The following is a 21,423-nucleotide window of genomic DNA, read 5'->3' as shown; positions in this document are numbered from 1 at the left end:
CGTCCCGTGCCCTCTTCGTCGGCGCCTCGGCGGCCATTGTAAAATTCAAAAGCCGCGCCTCCGCCTTCGCCTGTGATAGGCGGAACACTGAATTTCCCAGCAGCCTGTGTTCCGCCTATCACGGACATCGTCTCATCCTCGTCCGTAGTACGAGGATGAGACGATGTCCGTGATAGGCGGAACACAGGCTGCTGGGAAATTCAGTGTTCCGCCTATCACAGGCGGAGCCGGAGGCGCGGCTTTTGAATTATAGAATGGCCGCTGTCTGTCTGCTCGACACGCTGATCGAGCAGGCAGACAGCGATGACTCGAGTATAAGCCGAGGGGGGCACTTTCAGCCTCAAAAAAGAGGCTGAAAATCTCGGTATATACGGTATATATTCTTGTGGTAGCGCCTGGATCCCTATCCACATTTTATGTTTTTGGGTGCAACATAACAAACTGGAAAATTTCAAGGGGTATGAATACTTTTTCAAGGTACTGTAAATATGCTTTTCCAACAAGAATGATGCATATACAAACAGGAATTCAGTGCAAGACAGAGTGCTACAATCATGCATGCATATACACGTGATCTATCATTCTCTAGCAAATTAACATTTGCATTCGTTTATATCCAGTGGGCATACTTGTTCACTTTTGTTCTGTTATAGCTGGTCCATGTTTTCTTTAGTGAACAGGATTCTCTGCATTAGTGATTGGTGTCTTGATCTTGGCAGTCTATTGTAGTGAAGCTAAAATGATGTCCCGTGGTGTTTGTTTTTTTTTTTTTTTGTTTTGTTTTGTTTTTTGGTGCAAGCCTTTTATTTGGAAGTTGGTAGCCTTTCCCACTCGAGTCCCGTTATTTAATTTCTAGGAGTGAAGCATTTTTTGCCAGCAAACTCTATAGCTGGTGGCACAGTACTATAAATGCCATAGGCTAGCTATAACAAAAGGTCAAACTATCGTTGCTTCTTTTTGACAAAGCTGCTATAAAGCTTGGGTCCAGTATTTGACTGCTTTTTTCCACAAGTGGTTTACAGCAGATAAATTGAACCAATACTATATTATTTTCCTGCCATTTTAAAGGGCAGCACAATTGGTCTTAACACTTGCTTAATTGAACAATAGCATGTTCCCATAATCCATTTTGTTTTTTGGGCTTGAAATCCCAAATCTGTGCAAATCCCGGAAATGTATACAAAATCTATGCTGATGGCACATCATCTGATACCTGGATTTTTTTTTTTCTCAGAGAACCTTTACTGAACATTTTCTGTGGCGACTGAGGGGGGGTAGGGTTTATATTGCAGCCATCACCGACAATCGCGCTAGGTCTTATTTTCGGGGAAACGAGATATATTATAAAATTTATGTACAAATATTTTACATACATACAAACATTTATTACAAGGTACATCCATGACACTGGTGTCCCAAAACACTATGGGGTTGGTTGAGGTTAAGCTTCACTTTTTGCAAAGAATACCCAATCACAATGGAGAAAAAGAAAACCATTTTTGCTTATACATGATTGAGTGATAGAAATCAGCCAAGCTTCCCCCTCAGATCTAGAGCAACTGCCCTTGCAGTGCATAGTATATTTGTCTTTAGTAACTCAACCTCCCCATGTCTTCAGGAGAAGTGACCAAAGCAAAAACCGCTTGCCTTCATGCTTAGAGATTATCTCTAATTTAATTGCCCACTCTATTTTTTGATGCCATTCTCTGATGTGAAGTTCCCATCCTGGCTCACCTGGTGCAGCCTATATAAAGATTAGTCTGGATTCTGCACTCTACATTTATTTTACTTAAAGCGGTAGTAAAGCCTGCTTATATAAAAAGTTATGTAGCACTACCTTTTAAACAAAAATTAAAAAAATATATAAACCACCTAATCAGTGACACAAATCAATATACTGTACATAAATGTGCAAATCTAGATACTGTACATAAATAAATGTGCAAACACAATAGTGCAAAAATATTGCAATGACTAAAGTGAAAAATCGCATATAACATGCGTTGTTAGTCCAACATCGTAAAATGTGCAAATATTGCAAAGAATGTGACACAATCATAGTACAAAATGGCAAAAAAAGTCCATGTGCAACTTGAGTGTTCAAAATAATCCAGTGCTGTTCAATAACTCAATATCCAATAGTGACAGTTCATAAATATAAATGCAGTGTTTTCAAAGATGCAAGCAAGCTCCACAAATATATCGCTCCACCTTCAGTGCTCCAAAAGTGCACCCCCCGTTTCCCCCAGCCTCTCACCTTAATTCAAGACCCCTCAGGGTCAAAAACACTTGTAAGGGGAAGATGCTGGTTTTTCTTATTCAGATGACCCGCTCAGCCATACACTCAGACAATACATAGATAATATAACCGATCATGGGGGGGAAGAAAGGGGACCCTCGTATAGTATTTCCAAACTTTAATAAAAATATGTAAAATCCACACTTGCATTCAAATAAGCTGTATCGCGCTTGTAAACAAAGGAACTTCCGTTCTCGGCCGCGACCGGAAGTGACGAACGTGACACCTGGCTCCTCCCTGACGCGTTGCGTCAGACACGTGACTTTTTCAAAGGGTAAAGCCTGCTTTGTCATTTTTCTTTACCTACATGTAAACTTATTTATGTTACCTTCAGGTAAGCATTATTATATCTCCTAAACATTCATCGTTTAGTAGATATTCACCCTGGATGTAGCCAGTTACGTCGCTGGCACATGTGCTCTGAAGGTCCGGCATACTTTGCTGAACCTTCAGAGCTTTGTGCCAGAACTAAGGGCTCCTCCACATATGTTCAGGTGTGACCTCATTGCGGCTCCTGCCAATCACATAGCTGGGGAGCACGAACCTGGAAGAATTACCTGGGGAAGATGTCCGCCCTCTAAGTGGTGACGGCACATCGTTGGAGGGCTTCGCTCTAAGGTATTTCATAATGTGCTAGTATGCGATGCACAGTATGCAATTGCCTTACAGGTGTTTGTTTTTTTCCCCAATCGTCTTTCAGGACAGCCACCTTTGAGAGACACTGGCTCCTCCCCTCTTAGGAAACACCGCCTTCATTTTCATGATTTAAGCCTCCTCCTCCCTTCGTTCCTCAGTTATGGTGTTTCCTCCGGTGGGGAGACATCGCTAAGGAACCTTAGCTGAATTCGGTTGGTGAGACTGAAGCTATCCGAGCGGAGCCCCGGCCCCACTCGGTTACCCGACCGTCTATCGGTCGGCCCTTGACAGTCGGATCAGCGGGGAGCTGAAGCGTTCGTACTGTCTATACACCCTAAACTTCGCTTGGGGAAAGCAGGAAGTTTTACAGGGTCGTCCGTCCGTTCACCCGCGGGTGTTTTAACGGAACAGGCAGTCCGGTCGGCTAGGGGAAGCTGAACTTTTGACTGACCTTTTTCTATATACGCACTCCAATCTTCGCTTGGGGAAAGCAGGAAGTTTTTGGGGAGGTTCATCCCTGCGTTTCGCCCAGTGGGGCGCTGCAACGAGGACGTCCAAGGCCCCCCTGTGTATCCAGTCGGCTGGGAGCCAGAGGCCGGACCGGTTGGCGGGCGACGTCAATTCCGGTGGGGGCGGACCTCTTCGTTGGATCCGCGTCTTCCGGTTCCGGACGCGGCACGTGGAGGGGAACCTAGCGTTCGGCTGGTGCAGCCTCTCTTTCTACAGTTGCACAGGTAGCTGTTGGAGGCACGTTCGTACCACTCTTCCTCAACAGGAGAATGTCCAAAGCAGTGGCTTCGGGAGCTCCAGGAGTAACGGCACCAGCCACTCAAAGGTAAAAGCCCTGGCGAGGGGTTCCCTTACCTTACAACCAGTAGCTCCACTGGTGTTTTTTCCCCCTAGGTGGTCGGGGGGAAGGGCAGTGCGTCTGGGATCCAGATGGAGATTGATCCTAGGGGAGGGCACTCCCGGTGGTCCTCTTAAGTAGTGCTGGTGTTTCTTTTTTTTTTAGGATTTTATGCTGCTCTTTTATCTCTAGGTCTCTGAAGGACATGAGCAAGTCTCCCCTTGGTTCTAGGAGGGAGCGTCCTTCATATAGAGCCTCTTTGGGGAATCCCTGGTTCAAAGGCACTTGGTAAAGAGTGTATTGAAGCACCGGATAGCTCAGTCAGACCTTTAACCTAAGGTTCCAGTGGCCTCAGAGGGTTCAGGTCCCTGTTTGAGCGCCATCAGGAAACAGGCAGCAGAACACGGTGCATATCTGGCGGCTTCTGGGAAGGTTCCAGTGGCCTCAGCTCCAGAGCACTCTTTCACCAGCACAGCAGAGTGTTCCACCTAACCCGATGGATGTTCCTCCTGCAGGTTAAGGGAGAGTCTAGAGGGTTCCAGAGAGGAAGTTGAGGAAGAAGTTGACAGTGCCGTCTCAGACTCCCAAGGGAATCTGATAAAGGTGAGGGCTTGGGTGGGGAACCCAAAAGAACCCCTCGATATAAACTTCCCCCTGGATGAAGTGGATAAGCTCTTGAGAGCTATTCATACCACTTTAGGAAGAAGGCATTGTCACCCCACGATCAGATGTACTAGGACCTGGGGGAAGCGGGTGTTCCCGGTTCATGCTGTCTTGATCGATGCCATCAGGAATGGCGGGGTCCCGAAGGAAAACCTTTCTTTTCTGGTGCATTAAAGCAAAGGTTTTTTCTTGGGCGGAAGAGGAAGCTCTTGTCTGGAATAGAATCTCCCAGGTTAGAGACTACCTTTCTTCAGACGTCCAGGCATACTGACCTGTCCTCAGGGACATGGGAATGCTTTCAGACCCTATGTTTGAAATGATGGACTCACTTCTGAAGGATGCATGGGCTTTTTCTCTTAAGAAAATATCTAAGCCTGCCATAGCGGCCACAGTGGTGGCTCATAATATGAAGTGTCGGCTTAGCCAGATTAAGGCATGAAGCAATGACGGCAGAGGAGACTTTCTATCCTCCTTTCCCATGCTGCTTAAGGTGTTGGCATACGCTGCTTCGATTCAATCCAGGCGAATGTATGCAAGATCTTCGGCTCTGACCAACTCAGCCTGGAGGGCCTCAAGGCTGAAGACATGGCAGGGGGTCAAGGCATGGCAGGGGGACAAGGCGTCCAAAGCAAAGCTCTGGAATCCTTTTTACAGGAGGCTGCTGTTACTGCTACTGTTTACTGCAGTTTGGGCCAGGTCTTGAAGCAGGGCTAGATCGCACGGCTGATAAGAAAAAGGCCTTTCCCCTTAAGAAGAAATATGGGGAGCAGTAAAAAAGAGGCCTTCCTCCCCCAGTGGGAGATGATCACCTCCAATCAGTTTGTGTTGGGGATCATCGTAAGAGGTTACCGTTTGGAGTTTTCAGAACTCTCCTCTTTTGAGACTCCTTGTCACTGAGCTGCCAAAATGTGCCCTTCTTTCCTCTTCAGGAGTTAGAGGAACAGGAAGTGGTAATACAGGTCCCAGCAGGATATATAGAAAGGGCTCCTATTCTCACATTTTTGTGGTTCACAAGCCTTTGGGGAAAAAAGTTCAGGCTCATCCTGAACCTGAAATGTCTGTGTGTCTTAGTCACCTACAGATGGCTTTCGTTGGTTTTGGTCACTGGGTGAGGGCACCTCTTCCACCAAAACTGTTTCAGGGCATGGATAGTATGGATGCATACCTGCATATTCCCATTGCAGAGAACCACCAGCGTTTCCTTAGGCTGGCAGTGATAACTTCTGTAGGGGTGCTACACATTCAGTTCAAAGCACTTCCCTTTTGGGCTATCCCTTTCCTCCTCCTATCTTCACCAAAGTGATGGTAGATGTTCTGGCATTCCTGCGTCTCAGGGGAGTCTCGGTGATCGTGTGTCCTGAAGATCTTCTCCGGTTTGTACCTTCTCTGACGCAGTCGATTTGGGAGCAACAGGTAACAAAAGACCTGTTAGTGAGCCTGGGTTGGCCTCTGAACCTAGAGAAACCCAACTTAAATTCCTTACCAGGGGGTCACCTTCCTGGGGTAGGTGCTGGGCTCAACAGAACAAAAGGTCTTCCCTCCTTGGAGAAGATCCAGAAGATAGACAGAGCACTGTTGTTTCTCCAGGGCAACCGTCAAAAACTCAGTTAGGCAGGTTGAGTTTACTGACAGCCACGCTCCTAGCAGTTCAGTGGACGGGGTCATGTTACCGTCCTCTGTAAACTATTCATCTTGAAGCTTTGGGACCACAGTCAGGGGTCTTGGGACTCTTTGGTTCCAACTCAGGTAAAGAGGTCCCTTTGGGAAAGGGAGCACGTTTGTTACAAGACCTAGAATGGAGTTTCCCAGTATCCAGGGTGGTTACGATACCGATACGAACGGCTTAGGTTGGGGTACACACCTAGACTCCTGTTTGGTACAGGAAGGAATCTAAGAGATCCTCAAATTGGAGGGAGTTGAGAACAGTAGATCTGGTTCTCAGGACCTCTCAGAGTTCTCTGGAGACTTCATGTAAGAGTCGTGGAAACAATCCCTTGGCAGTGGCTTGCGTCGACAGGACGGGGACTCCTGGAGCGGATCCTTATGGGTCCTAGCGAAGGCCATCCTCAGATGGGCCGAATATTAAAATCCTGTCTTTTCAGTGATCTGTCTTGAAGGAGAGCAAATCCTGATATTAGATTTCCTCAGAGCAACCAGGTTCTCAAGCAGGAGGTTCTTCGAATGGATCACCCAGAGTTGGGGGATTCCTTGGATAGACCTCTCTTTTTCTCAAGGGAAAACGCAAAGGAAGCCATCTCCTGTTCCATGAACAGGGGAGATGGGAGGTCGGGAGCAGACACACTAAAGCACAGAGTTAGGGTTTCTCTAAGTGCTATGCTTTCTCCCCTCCCGTTCTGATTCCTGCAGGGTCAGGGAAGTTTTCAGGTGGAGATTACTACCTATTTTCTAATCACACCTCTTGGGCCCAGGAGGCCGTGGTTCTCCATTCTGAAGGGCCTGTCAGTAGAACCCCCCCCCGGGTTTTCCCGGTCTAGGAGTGTCCCTTCTCCCAGGGTCCAGTCTGCGGTCCCCAGGTGGATTCTTGCAGCTTGGCTACTGAGAAGGAATTGCTGAAGGGCAAAGAGGTCTCAGACTGTTTAATAGCCACTCTTCTGAATTGCAGGTAAATAGAAACTCAGACCATTTTCTTGAAGGTATGGAGACGGTTCAACAGCTGATGCTCAGAGAACTCCTTCAATGTGCACAGCCTCGTAGCCGTTCTAGAGTTCCTGCAGTCAGGGGCAGATAAAGGTTTAGCCCCATAAACATTGAAGAGTCAGGTTTTCGCTTTTAGCGTATTCCTGGAAGGGCATCTAACATCAGACCTTGGTATAGTAAGGTTCCTAGAGCCTTAAGTAGGCAAAGACCAAGCCTTTGGTCGCCCCCTTCCCAGTCGGGGTCACTCATTAGTTTTACAGGTTCCCACAAAGGAACCTTTTTCAGCAATTGGAATCTGGCTGGTTATGGTTGATCACTCTCAAAACTGTGTTTTTTGTGGCGATCACTGCGGCAAGGAAAGTGAGTAAACTCGAAACCCTTTCTGTTAAGGCACTCCCTTTCCAGACCATTCAGTTTTTAAGATCATTCTGGCCTTTTTACCTAATGGTAGTCTCTAATCCTCAGAGAGTCCGAGAGATTATGCTGCCTATTTTTCGTTCAAAACCAGTGAGCGAACAGGAACACATCTTCTTGGACGTGTCCTTCATTATTTTGGTTACACAAAGCCAGTTCAGGAAGTCTGATTTACCTTTGGTGTTACTTCCAGGGGCTAGGAAGGGTTCCAAAGCCTTTAGACGTACGCTAACCAGATGATTAAGGTCAGCCATTGGGCAGACTTGCGCGGTTGGGGTATTAAAGCCTCCAGTTAGAATTAAAGCACACTCAGCCAGGACAGCGGCAACTCCGCAGACAATGTGGGCTGGTGTGTCTCCTGAACAGATCTGTAGAGCCGCAACGTGGTTCAAGTTTTCTACGTTCGTGAAGCGCTATAGATTGGATCTTCTCTCAGCCAAAGACCAAGCCCTTTGGTCACAAGGTGCTGCAAGCAGTAGGTCCCACCCTAAGACAGGGTACTCGCTTATCCTCTCAAAGGTGGCTGTCCTGAAAGACGATTGGGGAAAAATGGAATTGCGTACCGGTAATGTCCTTTTCCAGGAGTCTTTCAGGACAGCACCGGTTCCCACCCAAGTTTTTTGCAGATCATCGGGAACTCATTACATGAGGCCGTCAGGTAAGACTTAAAGGTTTGTTTATTTGACGTGTTCTTGTGTCTCCCCAGTTGGCCGGAGGTACTCTGGAAGAACTGAGGAACGAAGGGAGGAGGAGGCTTAAATCATGAAAATGAAGGCGGTGTTTCCTAAGAGGGGAGGAGCCAGTGTCTCTCAAAGGTGGCTGTCCTGAAAGACTCCTGGAAAAGGACATTACCGGTACGTAATTCCATTTTTTTCCCCCTCAAAGTCTTCTAGACAGATGACACACTGGAGGGGAATTTACTAAAACTGAAGAGTGCAAAATTTGGTGCAGCTCTGCATAGAAACCAATTGGCTGTCTACCGTGCACAGCTAGCTACATTTGGATTTTGAATGCTTGAGTTTTAGTAAATCTCCCCTTCTGGGTCGTGTGTGTTGGTTGTTTTTTTTTTTTTTTTTCTCTTAGTAGTAAGCGGGCTAATGTGCAACTAATGTAATGCAATCGGCACCATGTTCTCAATTACAATGTGAGTGCTGTGAAAAGGTGGCAGGCCTATAAAAAATTACAAATACTGTAGCTGCTGACTTTTAATAATTGGACACTTACCTGTCCCAGCGATGCTGGGGAACAAAGCCCCACTTTTCTCCCCCTCCTCTCCGCCGCGCCGGCGTAGTCACTGTTGGTGCCCGGCTGTGGCTTTAAAGCCGGGCGTGCACTGCGCAAGCCGATCTGCGCTCTGTGACTGGCCGGCCAATCATCTGGGACCTTTGGCGTGTCCCAGATTGCCTAGAGGGAAGGGGGAGTGGTGATCGCCCTTCTGGTGCCATGGTATGCCCCCCCCCCCCCCCAAAAAAAAAAAGATATGCCAAATGTGGAATGTCAGAGGGGGGTCACCTTCACTTAAAGCGGAAGTTCCATTTTTTTGGGTGGAACTCTGCTATAAAGCAAAAATATTTTTTGGTAGCCGGACTTTACTATTTTTACTGCCATTTGAGTGTGTCTGTTCTTTTCTAATTACCTTCTTTATTGTTTATCCTTGTAGGAGTTTGATCACCACTGTCCATGGGTGAATAACTGCATTGGACGCAGGAACTATCGCTACTTCTTCCTTTTCCTTGTGTCCCTCACATTGCACATAATGAGCGTCTTCATCTGTGGCCTTTTCTACACATTGGGGCATTCAGACCAACTCAGAGACATCCCAGCAATTGTGACGTATCCTTTATAATGGTCAGCTCAGTATCTGTGTTGTTGTAGAAAATCCCCATACACTCTGTGGGGTTGATTTACTACAACTAGAGAGTGCAAAATCTGGTGCAGTTGTGTATGGTAGCCAATCTGCTTCTAACATCAGCTTATTCAATTTAAGCTTTGACAAAAAAAAAACCAAAAAAAAAACCTGGAAGCTGATTAGTTTCTATGCAGAGCTGTACCAGATTTTGCACTCCCCAGTTTTAGTAAATCACCCCCTGTGTACTTTTTCAACAAAAGCAGTATAATTAGCAATGTTGTTATGATGTAAGGGTCAAGAGGTACCAACAAGCCTCTACCAAAACTCTGGAAAGTACAAAATTATCCATATAAAAGAATTTGCCAGTCAACACTTCCATAACAAATTTTTGGAAAGTGGCCAGAGGAATGAAAATCTTCTCTTCCAAAGTTTGTTTTGTAGTACAGATGCAGCCTAATGTATCCATGCCATTTATCCCACCCGTGTCATTCCGATTGGCCTCTTTGCAACAATCACCATGTCTTCTGTGTAGTGACTGCACATTTAAAGGATACACCTTTTATGTGAATTGCAGTGCATATAATGTATGTGGGTTAAAATAAGGCGGCCCTTTCATTTTAAAGGGCTATCTATTGCATGTAAAATAGCACCCCAAGCACGTTCCGCTAGTGCACAGCAGTACACAGTATTGCATTACTACCTTCTGATGTGTGTTGGGATGCCATTTACAATGATGTGGTGTGCATAGGAAATAGTGGTTGAAAAGGAAATAGCTATGCTGCAAGTAGCAATCAGTTGTTTAGTTCGGGTTAGAGCACAAGTGGACATAACGTATATTTCAAAAGACGATATCTATAATAATAAAACACAATTCTGGGATTTCAGCCATTTTGTAAAATCTGCTGGCATACTATGAGTTGAGTTTAATGAGGTGCATGCCACCTTGTGAACTTATCTCTATCATGGCCGGCGGGCCACTTCTGCTGTGATAATTCACAGCAGAAGCTGATGAGCAGGTCCGGGGACTCAATGTCCTGCGACACCCGTCGATCGTTGTGCATATCTCAGTTCTCTTATTTATTTATTTTTTTTTATTTTATTTTTTTTTCCCTTTTGTAAATAAGTCTTGATCTCGGTTCTGAAAGGGGTAGAAGGGGCGATCCGGTTAGATGATTTCACAAAGGGGAAAAGATCGATTCTAGTCTCTACTTTGCAAACTGTGTACACAAACACTGGCTAGGCACACAATTAACCCTTTGATCACCCTAGATGTTTAACACCTTCCCAGCCAGTGTCAGTACAATGACAGTGCATATTTTTAGCACTGATCACTATTCGTGTCACCGATTCCAGCAAAGTGTCAGATTGTCCACCTTAATATTGTAGTCTCGCTATAAGTTGGCAATCGCCAACTTTACTAGTATAAAAATTAAAATAAAAATTCCATAAATATATCCCATAGTTTTGTAGGCGCTAGAATGTTCATGTAAACAAATCACAAGTTTGAGTGTTTTTTTTTTTTTTATATTTGATATGTTTTATAGTAATAAAAAAATATATATATTTATATTAGATCTATCACAAAACGCAGTGGTGATCAAATGCCACCAAAAGAAAGCTATGTGTGTGGCAAAAAAGAAATGACGACAACTTTTATTTGGGTACAGTGTCGGTTAAAATAACACAGTGCTGTATCACAATAAATGGCCTGGTTATGAAGGGGGGTAAATCTTCTGGCGGTCAAGATGTTAAAGAGAATAGTTAGATTTAACCCCTAGCAATCCTAGAACAAAGTGGCTGTATCTCAGGCGTTCTGCTTTAAAGCCAGCAAGATATCTCTGTCAGAGGTCCCTGGTGACATTGTAGTAAAATTTTAGGTAGCTGTAAGCGTTTGCTCTTACTGGTTACCTATCCCTGGGAATTATGCAATCCCATATTAGTTTACGAAAGCATCTTATTGGTTGCAACTTGATTCCTGTTTTAGGCAAGAGGTAAATTGTTAGTCAGGTCACTTAGCCAAACGTATATCTATCCCCGCTAGCTGAATTCCAAGCATGCAACCACCCTGAGGGTGGTTCAAGGTCTTGTGCTGTCCATAAACTTCTTTATGTGTGTTTTTTTTTTTTTTTTTTTTTTTTTTTTTTTGCTTTCAACTAGCGGGTGGATGTAGGACTTCCCCCTCCAACGAGACATTGTGTTGGAACACTGGGACTCGTTGGTGACCACCAAAAAAACACGGCCCCAAAAGGCTGTATAGAATACAATATGGCCATATTTTCTAAGTGACAAATGCATGTAGATGAGTGGCTGCATGTGTACAGAGCTTTTTTCGCTTCTCTAAATTCAGTCTTCATCTGCTATTGATCTGTACTGGCTGCTGCTGTGCACTGCATCTGTCACGCTGGGCACAGAAAATACAGCTGTTTTGTACACTATACAGCAATTTTCAGCCATGTGTATTTATGCATTTTATCCTTAAGCTCACCATACATTTGACAGTCTCGCTGCTCAGTCTTTGTACAGTTTATGTAGTATATAAGGGTCTATCTAAACGGTCTAAGCAATCTATATGCAGACAAGCTGGCACCTGACCCATATGACAGTTTGGAAGACATAAAGGAGATTGTACTGTCAGCTGGTAACATGTGAGGCTAGCTTTTTGTTTAACAAGCAGCTGCAGCTTGAGTTGAAAGGCCTGTTTCCTGCCTGCCTGCTGCAGAGGAGGACCCTTGCTCTGTGTGGAAGCAGTGGGCTCTAAGCACCCTGCTGAGTCGGGTCTAAAGCTGTCCAATCAACTTCAAATGTTGATTGAAGGGTTGGGCTTTAAACTTTAGTATGACTGTGTTTCTTAATCGTACATCGCGGAACACAGGGCTATAGTAGTTACTATGTGGGTTATATAGGCTACCTTTTAGGTGATGGACACTGGCACACCCTAAACAGGAAGTTCAACTCCCTATGTAATCCTTTCCCCTACTGGGAGTACCTCCCGTTTTTTTTCGCCAGTGTCTTGTCATGGGTAAAGATGTGCTGTGCTGAGCTCCACTGAAATATTTCTTGCTGGGGCAAGCCATGCAACCGGATCTATTCAAAGTGTCTTTTCCAGGCCGAATTGAATGGTACCTGGGCCTTGTGTCTGAAGAAACTGTTTTTACCTGTAACGCTTCTCTTTTTAGAGAGCTGGACCCCAGGATCCAGTATTTGTTTTTTTGTTTCAGCCATGTTCCTGGCAGGGGGCTTTTTACAGGCCCAGGGCTGTGTATTCCCCCGATGTAACGTCCCCTGTCCCACTCGCTCAAGTAGGGGGGAAGATTTCTGCAGTTCTCAAGGGTCTGGCAGGAGGAGTTTCGAGACAGGTGGATGGCGTCTCAAAAAGGGTCATGGCGGTCCAATTTTTCCACGTGGAGTAAATCTAATCTGTTGTCTCCATCCTATGAGGAGGAGAACTTCTGGCATCAGTTGACATCAGGGAAGCATACCTGCATGTGCCTATTTTTCCCCGCTCATCAAAAATATCTGCGTTTTTGAAGTAGAAAAACTTCACTTTCAGTTGTAGCATTGCCTTTTTCGGTCTAGCTACTGCACCTCGGGTGTTTACAACATTTCTGGCCCTTGCTTTGGCCAGATTAAGGACTCAAGGTATAACCATTGTAGCATACCTAGATGACCTGCTCTGAATAGACAGGGCGGTAGGTTGTTTAGACCAAAGCATGGCCTCCATGATCAGCTACCTGGAATACCTAGGCTGGGTCCTCCAACCTAGAGAGATCTTCTTTAAAACCATTAAGAAGATTAAGCCCCTGTACACACGGTCGGAGATTCTGCTAACCAAATCCGTCGGATTTTGTCCGTCGGATTGTGTCCGAAACTGTTGCATGCACACGGTCGGACTAAGTTGTCGAAAAATCCGATCTTTCAGAACGTGATGACGTAATTTCGTTACGATGGGACTACATTCAGACTAGTAGCCAATAGCTTTGATGTAGGAATTTGATCTGAGCATGCGTGGCACTTGGTCCGATCAAAATTCGCTACACATGATCGGAGTATGTCCGATCGAACCAGTTGGTCGGGAAATATTTCCGACATGTTGGAAAATTGGGTCCGACGGATATTCGGACAGAATCAGTCCAATGCATACCACACACAGTCGGATTATCCGACGACACGGTCCGATAGGACACATTCCGACGGATTCTCCGACCGTGTGTACAAGGGCTTAGAATACTTGGGTCTGGTTATAGATACAGCCCAGAAGAGGGTGGCTTTTACCCCAAGCAAAGATCAGTTCCGTAAAGGAGCTGGTTCAGGTGGTCTGGGAAAAGAAGCGTCCTTCTATTCTCCTTTGCATCAGGTTGTTGGGAAAGATGGTGGCTCAATTCAAAGCGATACCCTATGCTTAGTTTCATTCAAGACTACTGCAAAACAGTACCCTGTCTAACTGGAACAAGAAGGCCCAATCGCTAGATTTCCGTCTGTCGCCAAAGGGTGCGCCAGAGCCTCAGTTGGTGGAAGATATCCAAGAATCTGCAGAAGGGGAAATCCTTTTTACCAGTTATGTGGAAGATGGTAACAGCTGCCAGCCTTTTGGGTTGGGGAGCAGTCCTGGAAGAGGCGACTGTCCAAGGGAAATGGTCCAGAATTAAAAGGACCTTGCCTATCAACATTCTAAAGATTCGGGCAGCGCACCTAGCCCTAAGGGCCTGGACATTCGGGTTGTGGATTTGTCCTGTCAGGATTCAATCATACAATGCCACAGCAGTGGCTTATGTCAAACACCAAGGAGGAACCAGAAGTCATGCAGCCCAGGGTGAGGTAAATCATATCCTAGCCTGGGCAGAAAAGCAGGTGCAGTGGATATCGGCAATCTTCATTCCAAAGCTAGAGAATTGGCAGGCAGACTACTTGAGTTGCCAGCAGTTGTTCCCGGGGGAGTGGTCCCTTCACCCTGAAATCTTTCTGCCTATATGCCAAAGATGGGGGATTCCAGACGTACGTCTAATTTGCGTCCAGGTTCAACAAAAAAAGTTGATGACTTTGTGTCAAAAGCAAGGGATCCACTCGCATATGGAACAGATCCGTAGGTGACCCCGTGGGATCAGTTCTCATTGATTTATGCATTCCCTCCTATTCTGCTGCTACCATGACTTTGCAGGATCAAGCAGGAAAAGTCTGTAGTTCTTGTGGTCCCAGTGGGGCCCAGATCTTGGTATGCAGAAATTGTAATGATGGCGGTAGGGGACCCATGGACCCTACCACCACATCCAGACCTGCTCTCACAGGGACCAGTATCCCATCCTAGCAAACGCTATATTTAAAGGTTTGGCTATTGAAACCCACATTCTGAAGAATTGTGGACTTTCAGGCTCAGTGATATCTTCCTTGATTAATACAAGGAAGCCAGCTTCCAGAGTCATTTACTGTAGTCTGGAAGGCATATGTCCTGGTGTGAGTCCAGGGATTTGCATCCTAGAAGGTATATTCCTTACCTTTCTGTAAATAGGATTAGAAATGAAGCTGGCATCAACGGCCAGGTCTCGGCCTTATCAGTATTATTCCAATGACCACTTGCTTCGCATTCCCTGTTTCGGTGTTGCGGCTTAATCTGCCGGTTAGGTCACCCTTAAAACCTTGGGACTTGAATTTGGTTTTGTCAAGTTTACAAAGACAGCCTTTTGGGCCGATAAGACATACACCCTTGATCCTGTTGACAAGGAAGTTGTTTTTTCTGGTTGCCATCTTCTGCCAGAAGGGTATCAGAATTGGCTGCTCTTTCTTGTAAAGAGCCATATTTAATTATTCACAAGGATAGGGTGGTATTGCGTCCTTCTCCTAGCTTTCTGCCGAAGGTGGTTTCATGTTTTCATCTAAAACAGGATATTGTTCTACCTTCATTTTTTTCCAAAACCCTGTTCTAACAGAAGAAAGGTCGCTACATTCTCTTGATGTAGTGAGGGCAGTCAAGTCTATTTGAAGACTACTCAGATTAAAAAAAATAAAAATTGGATGTTTTAGTTTGTGTTGCTGGAAGTGTCGTGTTGAAATCTACTATTTCTAAGGGAAGGTTCCACCTTTTCAAATCAAAGCGCACTCGGCTGTTAATGCTTCATGGTCAGTGCGTCACCAAGCCTCCATGGCTCAAATCTGCAAGGCTGCAACTTGGTCTTCAGTCCATACATTCACCAGATTCTATCAGGTGGATGTAAGAAGGCATGAGGCTATTGCCTTTGGGCGCAATGTGTACTACAGGCAGCAGTATAGGTCCTCAGGCCTGATGGCACCCTACTTTTGTGTCACCCTCCCCTCAGTTGGCATTGCTCTGGGACATCCCACATACTAACTATTATGGCTCTCTGTCTCGTGATGTACGATTTTAAGAAAATAGGATTTTTATAACGGCTTATTTGTAAATTCCTTTTTTCTTTGAAGTACATCACAGTACATAACAGTCCTCCCCTCTTTTTGGGTATACACGTATATTGCTTGACTACAAAACTTGGGTACTCCCTGTAGGGAGAGGGGTGATATAGGGAGTTGAACTTCCTTTTTAGGGTGTGACAGTGTCTGTCACCTAAATGTGGCCTATATAACCCACATAGTAACTACTATGGCTCTGTCCCGTGATGAAAGAAAAGGATTTTACAGGTAAGCTGTTATTAATATCCTATTTTCTGCCATTCATCAGTTTATGTACCTTAATTAGAGCACAGTATTTCAGTGATGTGTGTGGCGGGCTTGTTTTTCTTCCCGGTTGCAGGACTTACAGGATTTCACATTGTCCTGGTGTCCCGAGGTCGCACTACTAACGAGCAGGTGCAGTGCTTTCTAATTTATATTGCTGTACTTTCCAACACTACAGTCCTCTTATTCATGCAGTCCCGGCATACTCTACTCTATAATACTTATATAACAGAGAACATAGGCCACAAGCACATAGCATATGCAATATATGGCCAGTTTGGTCAGAATATAAAAATATACGGAGCACCTAGGAAGCGCGTGTGTGTGCGCATATTTATTTAGAGCTGCACGATTCTGCATAAAATAAGAAACACAATTTTTTATGCTTGGACTAAAGATCACAGTTCTCGTGGTGTAACATCTTTAACATTCTACAATTGGCCTAACTTTACTGTTTTTTCGTTTTTTTTAATTTCATTGAAGTACCGTATTTTTCACTCCATAAGACGCACCTAGGTTTTGGAGGAGGAAAACAAGAAAATAAATATTCTAAACCAAATGCTGATTTAGAGCACAGGAGAGAGCATGCCCACATCCCCCAATTAATATACTATTGTTTGTAATTTGCAAAAGCTGATGCCTAAAAATAGGCATCTATCAAGTGTGCCAGATAGCTTCCAGGCAGCAAACAAATATCGCCCTGTCACCAAATTAAGTCTATATACAATTCATAGGAAATGCCATCTTATAACAAATTCACCATACAGTGTGTGAGCACAGCACTGAAGGTGCAGTCTAATAAAGACCTGATAATGACTGATTAGATTACCTGTCGCCAGCCATGTACACACATCCGCATGGTCACTCCAGCAGATGACACGCTGGAGATGCCGGCCTCTTGTATTTCCAGCTCAATCGGCACCTGACGCCACCGATCGAGCAGGGACAAAAAATCTTCACTGCACGTCTGCCAGTGACTTGAACCCTAGCCAGCCTACAGGACCAAGAAGGCATCGTGGGGAAAGGAGAGGGGAGGGGCCCAATTATTGTTAAACGGCAGCTGCTGGTCAGTATTCGCTCCATAAGATGCACAGGCATTTCCTCCTCCTTTTTTGGGGGGAAAAATTGCGCCTCAAGCAGCAAAAAATACGGTATATTTTTGCCTATAAAAAAAAAATTGCTTTTCAAAGACCACTGTGCAAATACCTTGTGTCATAAAATATTGCAACAATCTCCATTTTTATTTCCTAGGGTCTCTGTTTAAAAATGTATTTGATTTAATTTTGTATGTTTGGAGGTTCTAAGTAATTTTCTAGCAAAAATACAGATTTTAACTTGTAAGCAACAAGTGTCAGAAAAAGGTTTAGTCCTTAAGTGGTTAGACTGACCTCATTAAGGGCACTTACACACTGGGGGGGGTCATTGGCGGTATAGTGCTAGTGGGGCACTTTTAGGTCTTTGGCACATAAAGAACACCTCGCTGTGCAAAAAGCCTTACAGACCAAAGTTTGTTCCTTATAAAGGAACCAAGAGATACAGTGGGATTTTTATTTTATTTTTCCCCTCAAGGCAAATCCACTCTGCACTACAAGTCCACTTGAAAGTGCATTTGGAAATGCAGTCCCTAAATCTGAGGGTAAGATCAGAAATGAGGGGAAGCTCTGATGATTTTATCCAATCATGCAGAAGCAAGAATGCTTTATTTTCCTTGCATGTCCCCCTCAGATCTAAAGTGACTGCATTTCCAAGTGCACTTGCAGTGCAAGGTGGATTTGCCTTTAGTAAATAAACCCCATTGTTTCTCTTTTTATCTCTGTTGATAAACATTTGCCAGCTGAGCAGAGAAGGCTCTGCACTTGTTTAACATGAATCGGAGGAATTCTGTGTTAAGATCTTGAGGGGGGCTTAAATTGCGATTTAATGTTTTTTTTTTTTTTTAATGATCGTACAGCTCTAATATAAAATTTTTATATATTAGTGTGTGTTTGTATATTTGTAATGCCTAGTACACACGGGCCGAATTTTGGGAGGCATTAGCTGGTTCAATAAAAACCAGCCAAGGTTCAGCCTGTGTGTATGTCAGCCTGTCCGATGGAAGCTGTCCACTTGGCCTGCTTCTGTCAGACAAGCATGCTGGAAAACCAGCAGCCTACCGGTTCCCGATCTGTGTTCTCAGTCAATGGCTTTCGTGGAGTGTCAGTGGGGAAGATTGCTGTACTATCACCGGATTGTTAGTACAGTGGCTCCGACCGGCGCTGTCGTTTGGTCAACTATTAGTGCGTACCAGACTTTAGTAGAGGGAAATAAACTTTGGACTCAGTGATTCCATGTCCATCCATTCGCTAGTGTCTGTTTTTGGATATGATTATTTTACACTTTGCTCATCAGATTCACAGATGCATTTTACACATGATAAATGTCTTTTTTGCCGCCACTTTATTATTATTATTATTATTATTATTATTATTTTTATTTATTTTTCTTATAGGTCACTGGAAAGTTCCGTGGTGGAGTGAATCCATTTAGTAATGGGTGCTGTCAAAATGTTGGCCATGTTTTGTGTAGCTCGTCCCCACCCAGGTATGTTGGTATGTGTTGGTTACTAGTACAGGCAGTTGCAATATACTGTATGGATTGAGAATTGTCCAAAGGTTTAGCATTGTACCAATACAGCCTAATGTTTACGTGTGTGTGTGTGTGACACCTTAGTGGGCTGAAATGATAATTTACATTGAAATATATTTATATGGGGGCAAAGGGGTACTGCAGGTCTTGGCCCTGGATTAAAGGTGAGTATTGTTAAAAAAACAAAAAACATATCTTACTGGGGGATGATTCATATCTGTGATAATTAAATGTTAGTGTTAGTCAACTCTGTTTTTACCATGTCTACCTATAGGTAAGCCTATAATATGACTTACCTGTAGGTACTCTGAATAGCTACTAAACTTGCCCTGTTTAGGAGAAATTCAGAGTGCATACAGTCGGTGACGTCATCGGTGCATGTGCTCTGCAGGTCTGGTGCTTCGTCAGATTAGGCGACCTGTTAAATTTTGTAACGGAAGTGACGTTCCGGCACAGTCATCTTGGTACATCCGCACTTGTCCACAGTAAGCCTACGGTCAGAAAGCGACAAGCCGACATCTTTTTACACCCATTGAAGTCTTGCATTTCACACTTTTTACCAGTAAACTCAGCTTGTATAGTGAAATACAGTATTTAGAAATCCGTCACTGTTTTGATGTTGAATTGTAAAAGCAGCGGTGTTCTGTCAGATCAGCAAACCCGTGAGATCAGCAGGCTTCCCGCTGCTTTTAAAATTCAACATGAAAACAGTCTGACGGATTTCTAAATACTGTATTGCACTATATAAGCTCATTTTACTGGTAAAAATAAGTGTGAAATGCCAGACGCCGGTGGGTGTAAAAAGATGTCCGCTGCGGCCTCCTGACTGTAGGCTTACTGCCGACAAGTGTTAGTGTACCAAGATGGCCACGATGGAACGTCCCTGCCGTTACAAAATCTGATGGGTCGCCTAATCTGACAAAACACTTGCATTCATAGCCCGTGCCATAAACAACGGCTCCTGCATGCACACGTGGGAGTGACTTCATCGCGTCCCTTGGCCACTCATTTAGCCAAAAGGGAAGATCGGGGGAAGATATGAGCCCTCTCAGTGGTGACAGCATGCCACTGGAGGCTTTGTTTTTTAAGGTAAGTGTTTCATTATGTGCTAGTATGTGGTGCATACTAGCACATTATAAAATTGCCTTGCAGGGGAATTTTTTTTTCCCACTACTGTACGTTCACTACAGTATAAGTAATTCCAGTTCTTGTCGGGTAGTCTCCAATCCAAGTACTAAGCAGGTTCGATCCTGCCTGGATTCCGAGATCAGACAGGATTGGGCACTTTCAGGGTAATAGTGGATAATACACAGCTGCTGTAGTTTGGATAGCACACATGAGTGAAGGAAAATACTATGCATTTATTACTACAGCATCCACCGATGAGTGAAAGAAAATCTGTTTTTGGTGAGATTACCCGTTAGGGCCCATTCACATAGGCATTATTCAGCCCTATGCAGTGTGAAAAACCATTTGTTCCTTTTCTGTCCTAATGCTGAGCTGTATGCAGGCAGTCCATATTAGTGAATTGATATGCATCAACAGTACAGACTCATCCACACAACCAAGTTTGATAAGATCACCAACGGGTGCATAGTGCTGGATGTGCAAGCACTGCGTCAGCGTCCATGCACCCATCCCGGTGTATCCGTTGAACTCAGTTGTGTCGATGAATCCCTACATCTGATGCGTGTCCATTCCCTGTTATGTGCTGCCTGCAGGCTGCTCTGTGCTAAAACGAAAAGTAAATGCTGGGCTTTTCAGGCTGTATGGGGATGTGTGCCCATGTGAATGAGCCCATAAATGTAATCTGGTTGACCATGATCACTGTGATTTGCACTTTATGTATATTTACTTGGCCTCATTACATGTAGGGGTTGTTTTAATATGGTAGAATAAATAGTAAATTGCTGTAAAAATTATGGAGGATCTTTTCTGTTTACTTGCTACAGTTTATTACTCTGTGCTTGATAAAAATGAGCTTTATTCTGTGATTGATATGGTCATAAATATTAACCATTATTTTTTGTAAATTTTCCAGATACCTAAAACGCCATAATCCATCGATTCTCTCGATAACTCCCCCATTTTTACGCCCTGAGATTTCAGAAAGTCAGATTGGCCTTAAAATACTAGACAATGGCATACAGAGTCCTCTTCAACACTACCAGGTACATTATTTTAAAGGACGCATTACACAAGCATCTCAGCGGGAGGCTGTATTTTGTCTGGTTGCTGGGCTTACTGATGTGTATAAAAAAAATTGAATATATAGTTATGTATTGCTTAGTTTTCTAAAAAAAAAAAAAAAAAAAGAAATTTATGAAAGCGAATCAGTAGAAAATAAGGAGAGCCCAGTTTGTATTATTCAGAGCCTATCACACCCCACAAAGGCTTCATCAAAATGGTTGTTCCCAGAGGATCTTCTGCACATGATGTGAAGATGACAACGTTTTTATTATTACAGATATATTAACCATACACTTGGGTAATAGTTTTCCATACTACTGTTACTGAAGACAACCTTTCTCAATGTTGTTATTCCAGAGAAACCCTTGAAATAATTTTTGGGTTTTAGGGAGCCCCTGGTAAGATTAGTTCATTGGTGGTTATTGGGAAAATGCCCCTTACACTGGTGGTGTTAAGTGTGAAGAATGCCCCCCTTACAGGTTGGCCAGAATGCTACCCTTACAGATATGCTGCTGGCTCTGACAAATAGTGTTGGACCTGGAACTATGCAGGCACCATCAG

At 44.3% G+C, this 21,423-nt stretch overlaps 1 protein-coding gene across 1 annotated transcript in view; it reads left to right on the top strand.

Moving 5' to 3' along the window:
- ZDHHC5 (zDHHC palmitoyltransferase 5) overlaps positions 1 to 21,423 on the top strand; it is an 84,607-nt gene that overhangs the window by 44,282 nt on the left and 18,902 nt on the right. Inside the window, exons 5-8 of the mRNA XM_077454668.1 lie at positions 9,178 to 9,350; positions 16,077 to 16,179; positions 18,536 to 18,627; positions 20,714 to 20,843. Coding sequence (XP_077310794.1) covers positions 9,178 to 9,350; positions 16,077 to 16,179; positions 18,536 to 18,627; positions 20,714 to 20,843 — 498 coding nt within the window. The remainder of the gene's footprint in view (positions 1 to 9,177; positions 9,351 to 16,076; positions 16,180 to 18,535; positions 18,628 to 20,713; positions 20,844 to 21,423) is intronic.

The sequence above is a fragment of the Lithobates pipiens genome, unplaced genomic scaffold (assembly GCF_037356315.1).
Source record: "Lithobates pipiens isolate NorthernLeopardFrog02 unplaced genomic scaffold, aLitPip1_a1.2 Scaffold_25, whole genome shotgun sequence".
NCBI classification, from domain to species: domain Eukaryota; kingdom Metazoa; phylum Chordata; class Amphibia; order Anura; family Ranidae; genus Lithobates; species Lithobates pipiens.
Note: the sequence above shows the minus strand (reverse complement) of the source record. Positions and strands in the feature narration are given on the sequence as shown.